Here is a 9,587-nt window from a genome sequence, read left to right on the forward strand (position 1 = left end):
TAAACAAGGCACAAAGGTGCCAAACTGCATGGGCGGCACCAAGGAGGAAGGTGTTGATGGCAGTTTGTCTCTTTCGTGTCAGTGATGCCTCGCCGGTATGAACGGAGGCTTTGCGCATGTAGTAGAAACAGGAGCTCTGCAGGGAGCATTTCCAGTGCTAGTTGGCTCCTGTAAGCCCTGGAGAGAAGGGGAAAGGAGCAATAACTGCCTTGTAATTTGGGTGGAATAATCCCTCGCACCTTCTGTGTCTGTGTAGCTGCGAGGGTTGTACAGGAGAGGAGATGATCTGTTTGGGTGTAGTGGGTGAGAGCAGTTCCTTTGTGCAGTTTCTAGAGCTGGGCCTCACCTCTCCAGTGCATGCATTGCTGCGTGGACTTGGTTCAACCCCTCGGGGAAGGTTTCCAGCATGGCACGGCTGGCAGAGCTGGTTGCGTATGCTCCTCCAGCATGCACCCATGCGTTAAGAGGGGATAGTTTTCTCTTTCGAATGAATTGCAGTCCTCTCTGCACGCTGCCCACCCTTCTCGTAGACACCCTTTGAGATGAGCAGCAGAAGAGCAGAATACTGATTAGATGTAAATTACATGGCAGAGACTCGTTACTTGCCTAATTTTAAATCCTGAGATATGCAGCGTGAAAGTGATGGCAGAATATGGCCCTGAGCTTGGATGGAAATGGTCCGCAGCATCACAAGTGAGGAAAATGCTTCGTAAAGGCAACAGTAATGCCAGTGGCAGTGGTAAGCGAAAGCAATGGAGCAATTTAGGGCAAAGTTCTCCGTGACTGGTTAGGAAAGAAAATGTACATCCATCACAGATGTTGTAAGTCTTTCCTAAGTTGCTATATCAGCTGCCTGAGCACAGCATACGAATTTCAGCCAGTTTGCCAATTAGACTGTCGATCGTGCAAAAGCTGGGATTTTTGATAGCTGACAGAGCTTGTATTAATTCTTTGCAAGGTCTAATGTGCTGTACTGGCAACAACACTATTGTTGGTTCTGGTGGGTTTGCTGGCTTTGCGATAGGAAATTTCTTGTAATGATTCTTAAGGGCAAGTGAATTAATTACATGGAGATTTCAGACTGAATCTGTTCTTCTCTTGTCATAACCCTATTTCTGTGCTCTGGCAGCATATGGGAAGTAACACTCCATGGTACCTGGATGACATGTCTGCTGAGTAGCTTGAAGCAGTTTTCAGCTGATTGTGTCTGATGGTGTTTGCAGAATGTTGTTGGAACCAGATCAACTCTCTGCAGATTAAAACCAGTTGCAGTGTCTACGCCTGGATCTATTGTTCTAGTGACAGACTCCCTGAACTCATTATAATGTAGACTAACAGTGACAGTTCCTGCTTTTAGCAAAACTCAGCTGACCCAGGATAAAATGAAATGAAGTAGGTGTTCAGTAACTCCCAATAACCAACAGAATTTGAAAATAATTCAGCAAAATTGCAGTGTACTACACCAGCAGTCCTAGACTGTGGTCCTCAAGACAAGGTAAATGACCCGTAGCTAGTCCCCATAATCATATTAAATCATGTTTTCAGTTAGACCCTTGCTGAGAACTGGGCATAGGTGGTGATTCTTGAGAAACCTTGAGTGTTGATGATAAATACAAGATGTTTGGGAACTGCTGGTTAAATAGATGCCACAACTCGTTACACCTGGCTGTGGTAGGTCCTGCATGTCCGGTCCGTACTCACGTGGGATGGCTTCCCATCATGCAGCCCTGCCCGAAGAGAGCACACCTCCTGCTTGAAGGAAGAAGTTAGGACAACTGCTATGTGCAATTGTTTAGAGCTGAATGGATGTGCTGAGATGTGAAAACAGCAGTTTCTTTAAGCTAGATCATTTCCTCTGCTCATTTGTGTCAGGAAAGGGCTCGGGAGGCAACATGCAGCTGCAACCAGAGGACAAGAGTCTCCCATCAAAGTGGAAAGCTGTATTACAGCTGGCAGTATCTTAGCACAGTTTCTCTCCCTTGGGACAAAATGCATGCTGTTAATCTAGGAAAGGTCCATTTAAGAATTTAACCCAAGTGGGGTGGTGTTATGTCAACAGTGAGAAAGGGGGAGGCGGATGACTGAGCTCGGAGTGTGAGGAACGACAATTAACAGGTTTGAGCAGGATCCTGGGGAAAGCGGTGCTTGCTAGAGCAGGAGTCTCTGGTGCAAAAACAAGGACGAAGTCAGGACTGGTTAATACATATCTACTGTATTTATTAATCAGTCGGATTATATAGTTGGTGACAGAATATGGTCGAGTGCCAAGAAAGTCAAATCTAATTTAGCAGCCTGGGAATAGTGAACTTTGGCATTTGTCTCCTGCTGTCTGCTTCCCCTTTCCTGAATTTCTTTGTCTTTTTCTCTTTTTTCCCCACTTTCTTTCCTTCTTTTCTTTTGTTTCAAGTTATTTCTCAAAGCATTTTCCCTTTTTTGTAAAGAACCAGCCAGGGCAGCCTTGGATTATTTCCCTTCTTTTAGTTTTGTTCAGTTCAGCTTCCTTAGATGCTCCTTTCTTGGCCCTCATCAAGTCCCTGGATGAAATCCCAGCTGCTTTGAGAGTTTGTTCTTCACTGGGCAGAGATTTCTCCTCAGTCTTCCTTCAGTTCCCTCTCTGTATCTGTGTTTTTTCCAATTACTCAAACCATTCATCTTGCCCATCCCATCTGCTCGCTTGCTCTCGTACTCAGCTACCGTTCGGTGTGAACTCAGCAGGCTGTAAGATTAATTTCTGCTATTAACTGTTTCACTTGTCTGGCCACTTCTAAGCTTCTACAGAAAGCAGGCTCTGTAAAGCACAATGGTTTAGAGGACTGATGAAAGGCAAGCTGCAATCTCCACTTGACCCTACAGTGCTGTTCAGCAATGAAGCACGATCGTGACATACCGAGCTTTCTAGACTCTCATTTTGGCGGATTTTACTTTACACCACTCGTAAATGGAAGGAGCCACATTGCACTCGTCATCTTCTTTCTGACCCCAAACAGTAAATGCTTTCGGCGGCAGGATAGGACTGACAGACTGGTACGCTAGTCCTTGAAGCCAGTAGCTCGAGTTGTTTAGGTGCAGGCACTCTGCATGGCACAGTTGGCACCTTTTCCAGAGGCCATCGATAGCCGTCTCCTCCCTCCAGCCTGATCCCAGCCCGCCTCCTGCCAGCAGGCCCTCGGGCAATCCTGAGCTTGGGCTTCCCACTTGAGCTGTGCGAGTAGAGAAGTAGGAGGTGAACCCAGATGAGCCCTGGCTCATCGCACGTTGTAGACCCACCTGTAGGTTTCTCTTCGAGGTTTCTTCTAAAAATGAGGTGGGGCAGCTTCTTCCAAGGAAATCATGTGAATGCTGAGAGGAGAGACCAGTTTGCTTTGCCTCTGTCCCAGGATGGCTCCACCAGAGCCTACTGTCTAGATCTGTCTTTTATAACTTTTAACGTGAGAAGTATAAGCTCTGAAATGCCCGCGTGTTTTTCCATACGTTACTGTTGTGTTGGTATGGTTGGCTTATTGATAGGGATGAAAAATATTCTCTGGGTCCAAAGATGAGAGGAATTATTTGTACATGAAGAAGAGCCTGAAATTCAGACCTCATGTTCAGGGTCAGAGAAGAAGAAACTGAACTACTGAATGAATTTTACCTGTTGCTATAGAGCGTACAGGAGAAGAAAAAAATCATTAGTTCTATTAATGTTTTCAATCAATGTCAGTGTAGGTTAGCACTGACTCATTTCAGGAATTAAATTTATCATGCAGTCCCTGAAGTTCAGGCTGTCTAACACAGAGAAATCAAATCCTCACCACTCAGATGAAATCTCCAGGATCTTACTGTAAATAAAGCACATTCAGGAGTTTCTCCAGGAGATGGCAGCAATATACTGCAAGTATAACTGAATGAACACTGCAGGAGTCGTCTGAATATTGTGCTGTGGGGCACTAGGTTATTTTTAGATTTCTTCGTGTTAATCTTTTTAATTTTTGTGTTGCTGGTATGATGGTATGCATTCAAAGTTCATAGCATAGAATATGCACTGGTGTGCTCCTGCTATTGGTCTGTTACTTGTCAATCTTTCGTCAGTGCTGGTAGTTTTAAGGAGGATGCAAGATGCTTAAAGCATCACTTTTAGTCTTACTCCCACAAATGTGTTAATGATAGGGTTTATTCTTAGGTGGCTTTTGGAGCTGTTCCTGGAGGAAGGCACCGTGCAGGCAGGGCTGCTGAGAGCAGGCTGGCAGCTAGCAGAAGCCCGTAGAGGGCAGCAATATACCGAGTGCTGGCTGGGAGATGCTACACCAATAGATGGGTCCCTGACTTAAATATATGACATTTTATTAGCTACAGATGCCACCAGAATAGGTGCTGCATGTGTATTTGTAGCCGAGCAATTTATCTGGAGATTGGAGGCAAAATCCTCCAGCCAACCCGCTCGCCCATCAGTCAGGACCTCTCCCGACTTCTAAAAAATGATGAGCACGATCCATTGCCACCCACCAGAGTTTTAAAGTTTCCTCCAGAGGTCAAGAAAATGTCCAGACTAATAAAATTATGTCAGGTGTCCAGGATGTGACACAACCTTAACAAAGTCATTTGAAATCATTTGACAGTAAATTTCCCCGTAAGTTCCTAGCCTGGGGCACGGAGAATTCTCTCCTCTCCTCTCCTCCCTGGACGAGCTTCTCGCCGACCATCCAGATCGCAGCACGCCGAGTACACGCGGGGTCTTGATGCGGCCTGATGGCCTCCTGAAGGCGATTTGGGAGCCTGGCAGAGCCCCTGCAGCTGAGTCGGCTTCCGTCAAGAGCTTGACATTGAATGTATTGTGTCATGCAGATGGTACCTCAGAGGAGTGAGAGCTGCCATTTACAGCACTGATGACAACAACTGCCGAGATCAGTGGGATCTTAAGATTGCTTTAATATGACTGGCACCTAGCAATTTAGCTCACATTGTTTGTGACAGGGTGTCACTCTTGCACTTGTCTGGGGATGAACGAAGGAGGGTTTTAAAGCGTGGAGCTTCCTCTTTTGGAGGAAATTAAACCGCTGTATGTACTGATGCGGAGAATTAGATGCCTGCCATGGCAGGGTGTGTTAAGAGAGAGCTTTGCAAAAGCCTAGTAAAAAGTTTAGTCTGTCTCATATGGGCACTGACCGTCAAAATTACCCCACCACCCCCAGTCCCTGTAAACACACCATCAGCGTATGGCATTTGTAAGCGCTTTGGATTGCCGTGTCGTGATCACCCGGTGCCATCTTAGCTTTGTGATTTTCTTCAGGTTAGTCAGTATACATTTGCTATGTGCAGCTACCGGGAGAAAAAAGCTGAACCTCAAGAGCTGCTGCAGCTCGACGGATACACTGTGGACTACACCGACCCGCAGCCAGGTACGGGGGCCGACGGCTTGCTGCTGCGCCTGCAGGTGCTCGTCTTCCCCACGCTGCGTGCGGCTCCCAAACGGGAGTCCTCTCTCCCTGCTTGCAGCTGAACTGTGATCAGCATTATTATAAATATGTTTGTGTTTATACTGATCATTAGCTATGCATGACTTTACTATAAATAGATCTAAGGAATTGAGCTAGGAGTTGCACCAGAGGAGGGAAAGACTTATCTTCTCTGGGGAGCCTAAGTGAATTAGATGCTTAACTCCCAGTAAAATTTCATTGTGAACTGAATGCTCAAATCGAGTGATGATCTTAACCTGTGCCTTCAGATTATATTCCCTAAATAAAAGGTTAGCAGTTATGCCTGTCTTTACTGTAGAAGATATTTATGGGACCAACCCAGCGTTTTTGCCTGCCCCATTTTCTCTCCAATAGATGTAAGTGAGTGGAAGGGACAGGATTAGAAAGCCCCCTGGTACCTGGAGGCACCTATTGTGTAGATGGTGCTGAGACCTTACTTCAAGTGGAGAAGCACCACATTTCTTTTATTTCGATGGGGCAACACATTGAGCATGGTGACCTTCACCATGCCGTGGGTAATGGTATCCCCAGAGGAGACGAAGAAAGACACAGTAGGTTGGTTGTCAAGACCTTGAATCCAGGTTCATTCCGATGTTAGGGAGGTGGGAAGAATCAGGACAAAGACAGGTATAAGCACATCACCCCAGCACCTTTTGTGCAGTGTGAGCACTGGTGCACCCGCTCTAATGGGAAACGTCCCACCACATCCCCATAAAACTCATTTTTAATGGGGCTCCAGCAGTGCAACCCTCACGGGACCTGCATAGACAGGGCTGTAGGTGAGAGAAGCAATTAATCTGAGTGTGTTGGGGCATATTTTAGTAATCGCGGTGCAGGGTGCTACCTGGGGACCTGGCGGGCTCTCTCACAGGTGAGTTTGGCGCAGGGGAGGGGACTGAGCTCAGCCAGGAGCCGGGGGCAGCGCGAGGCTGGCTGGGGGGACACCTGGGGCGGTGGTGGGGTGGGAAGCTGGGGGAGATCCCCTGGCTGGCCTCTAAGTCTGCAACACTCCGTTGTTGCTTCCTCTCCTGCCAGGTTTGGAGGGCGGCAGAGCATTCTTCAACGCTGTGAAGGAAGGAGACACGGTGATTTTTGCAAGTGACGATGAGCAGGACCGTATCCTGTGGGTCCAAGCGATGTACCGAGCCACCGGCCAGTCTCACAAACCTGTGCCGCCTACCCAAGTGCAAAAGCTAAATGCTAAAGGAGGAAATGTACCCCAGCTAGACGCCCCAATCTCTCAATTTTGTAAGTAAATAAGTTCTCCTAGAGAGCAGAAGTCTTTGATGGAAAGATTTTCTGCACTGATGTAAATCAATATTCGCACACATGTTTCTGACTCCAAAATGAAATTTTTTTCATTATCATTAAGCTGCTTTTTACATCAGTGGATCCAGACCCAGTTAACCTGTGTGTTTAGCACAACCAAACCCAAGAAACAAAATTCTTTGGGGAACTTGTCAGTGAGTATTTTAAAGTGCAATACTTGATGTAGGAGAGACTGGGATCTGAGAGCCTGAGACCCAGCTTGCTTTCTGCAGACGTGCGTTTTACCCCCACACAATAAACTGCACACCCAGATCAGAGCGATTCATTAGCGCCATTAGCTGTCTGTCAAATGCATCACGTGCTCAGAACTACAGGTGCAAATCTTGCAAGTATGAAATGCACACACAAAAAGAGGTCTCCTGTTGAATATTCAACTGTAGGAAAACATATGGTATTTTTAACAGGTTGCTTTGCAGGCCAGTTAGATGTGAATTTAAAGCAATCATCTTCTAAGTCGTAGCTATGCTGCATGTCCTGTGCAGTTATACCCAGTTTGCTTAATTTGAAATTTAGAGCAATTTCTTTTGTCTTGCAAATGTAATTTGATTATAAACCAGATGAATGCCTCCTCGCTCATTTTTCTTGAAGGTCTCCATCACACGTCTGGAGCCTCTTTGTTACGTAACATACAGCAGTTCTTACTAGTTTCAGCAAAATTTAAGAATTAGTATCATAAAATATACGTAAAATAAGGAAAAGTTATAAATATTAGCAAATTCTAATTAAATCAGATTTTAGCATTTAAAATAGTCTCTGTAAAGCTGTTATGGAGTATTTTGTTGTAAGGAACTCAGAAAATCTGCCCCTTGCTTATCAATATCATTTAACTGCTTTTATATTAGTTTAACTTCCTCATGTCAGTATTTGTAGAAAATAACAATGCAAGACATACATCTGTACCGTGAGTGTTACAGCCGAAAACCTCTGCTTGCTGCTTTTTTTCTTTTTTTTTTTTTTTTTTTTTTTTTTTTTTCTTCCCTCTCCTTTTTTTTTTTTTTTTTTTTTTTTTTTTTTTTTTTTTTTTTTTTTTTTTTTTTTTTTTTTTTTTTTTTTTTTTTTTTTTTTTTTTTTTTTTTTTTTTTTTTTTTTTTTTTTTTTTTTTTTTTTTTTTTTTTTTTTTTTTTTTTTTTTTTTTTTTTTTTTTTTTTTTTTTTTTTTTTTTTTTTTTTTTTTTTTTTTTTTTTTTTTTTTTTTTTTTTTTTTTTTTTTTTTTTTTTTTTTTTTTTTTTTTTTTTTTTTTTTTTTTTTTTTTTTTTTTTTTTTTTTTTTTTTTTTTTTTTTTTTTTTTTTTTTTTTTTTTTTTTTTTTTTTTTTTTTTTTTTTTTTTTTTTTTTTTTTTTTTTTTTTTTTTTTTTTTTTTTTTTTTTTTTTTTTTTTTTTTTTTTTTTTTTTTTTTTTTTTTTTTTTTTTTTTTTTTTTTTTTTTTTTTTTTTTTTTTTTTTTTTTTTTTTTTTTTTTTTTTTTTTTTTTTTTTTTTTTTTTTTTTTTTTTTTTTTTTTTTTTTTTTTTTTTTTTTTTTTTTTTTTTTTTTTTTTTTTTTTTTTTTTTTTTTTTTTTTTTTTTTTTTTTTTTTTTTTTTTTTTTTTTTTTTTTTTTTTTTTTTTTTTTTTTTTTTTTTTTTTTTTTTTTTTTTTTTTTTTTTTTTTTTTTTTTTTTTTTTTTTTTTTTTTTTTTTTTTTTTTTTTTTTTTTTTTTTTTTTTTTTTTTTTTTTTTTTTTTTTTTTTTTAATCCTCCACATGCCTGCATATTTTGGACTCCCTTCTGCCTTGCATTGCTGCTGCTGTCAGTGGGGACGTAGCATGATGCAGTGTGGTAAACCCATAGTCAGTATTTTCATTTCAGTGACGCTCATCCTCTTCATCCCAGTCAGATCACTGGCTTTGGGGGTGCAAGATGTAAAGGATTGGGGTTGGGAAGGAAAGACGCCTCTCAGAAAGCCAAAATGGGAGGTAGGAATTGGGCTTCTGCAAGTGGGAAGTTTCCTGGCTGTGATGAGCCTCAGCTGAGTCGTGCTGACCTGAGAGCATTCCCAGGGGTTGTATGTCCCTCTGCGCAGGTTCTTGGATGTAGAGGGCACAGGTCCTTCAACAGTTGCTTTTTTATATGCTAAAAGCCTTCGAAGTGTAGCAAGAGAGAGCAGCAGAGGGATGCCGCTTGTGGCTCCCTCTCTTAATAAGTGATGCTGAAAAATGCTCTTAGCTGTGTGGTTGGTGCAAAGAGGATGCACTCCTGCTCATCCCAGCATGATCCCTGCGGATTAGGATGAGAGCAACAAGAAACTATCAAACTGGGGAATCACCTTTCCCTCCAGGCTTCTCCCATCCCTGCAGACATCAGCCCGGAGAATTTTTCTGCTGGGTAAATTCCTCATGTTTACAGAGTTTTCACTTTGCCAGACCAGTATGTGGGGTCAGGTGAAGGTTCCCTTTCCCAGACACATCCTAATTGCCTGGCAGCAGCTGTAGCAAAGTCTGGCAGGAGTTTGGGAAGGGAAAGGGGATGCCTGGGGCTGTGGACCTTCGGGTGTGTTGTCCCCATGCACAGCCTAGCACTGTGTGTGTGGGGAGAGCTGAACCCCCCTGGCTAGGTAACTGGGATGGAGAAGGGGCAGCTGGTTTGTCCTAGTCCTTGCCAGGGAGCAGCGAAGTCGGTGACTGAGCCCAGGAGTCCTCTCTGCATCTAACCACAGCCCAGCACGTCCACCAGAGACTTGTGCTGCTCGTGGTCCTGCAGACCTCTATCAGCCTGACTGTGCTCAAAGCTATAGAAATGCCACAGGTTTGACCTTGCTTTTTCCATCTCAC

The 9,587-nt window shown here is 42.7% G+C and overlaps 1 protein-coding gene across 1 annotated transcript in view; it reads left to right on the plus strand.

Moving 5' to 3' along the window:
- The window catches only part of LOC104073953 (calcium-dependent secretion activator 1-like), a gene marked incomplete at its 3' end in the record, with an annotated part of 95,864 nt that extends 89,163 nt beyond the window's left edge, over nucleotides 1–6,701 (plus strand). Inside the window, exons 10-11 of the mRNA XM_009573899.1 lie at nucleotides 5,267–5,375; nucleotides 6,489–6,701. Coding sequence (XP_009572194.1) covers nucleotides 5,267–5,375; nucleotides 6,489–6,701 — 322 coding nt within the window. The remainder of the gene's footprint in view (nucleotides 1–5,266; nucleotides 5,376–6,488) is intronic.
- Nucleotides 6,702–9,587: the final 2,886 nt, after the last annotated feature.

This window comes from Fulmarus glacialis, unplaced genomic scaffold (assembly GCF_000690835.1).
Source record: "Fulmarus glacialis isolate BGI_N327 unplaced genomic scaffold, ASM69083v1 scaffold5532, whole genome shotgun sequence".
NCBI lineage: Eukaryota > Metazoa > Chordata > Aves > Procellariiformes > Procellariidae > Fulmarus > Fulmarus glacialis.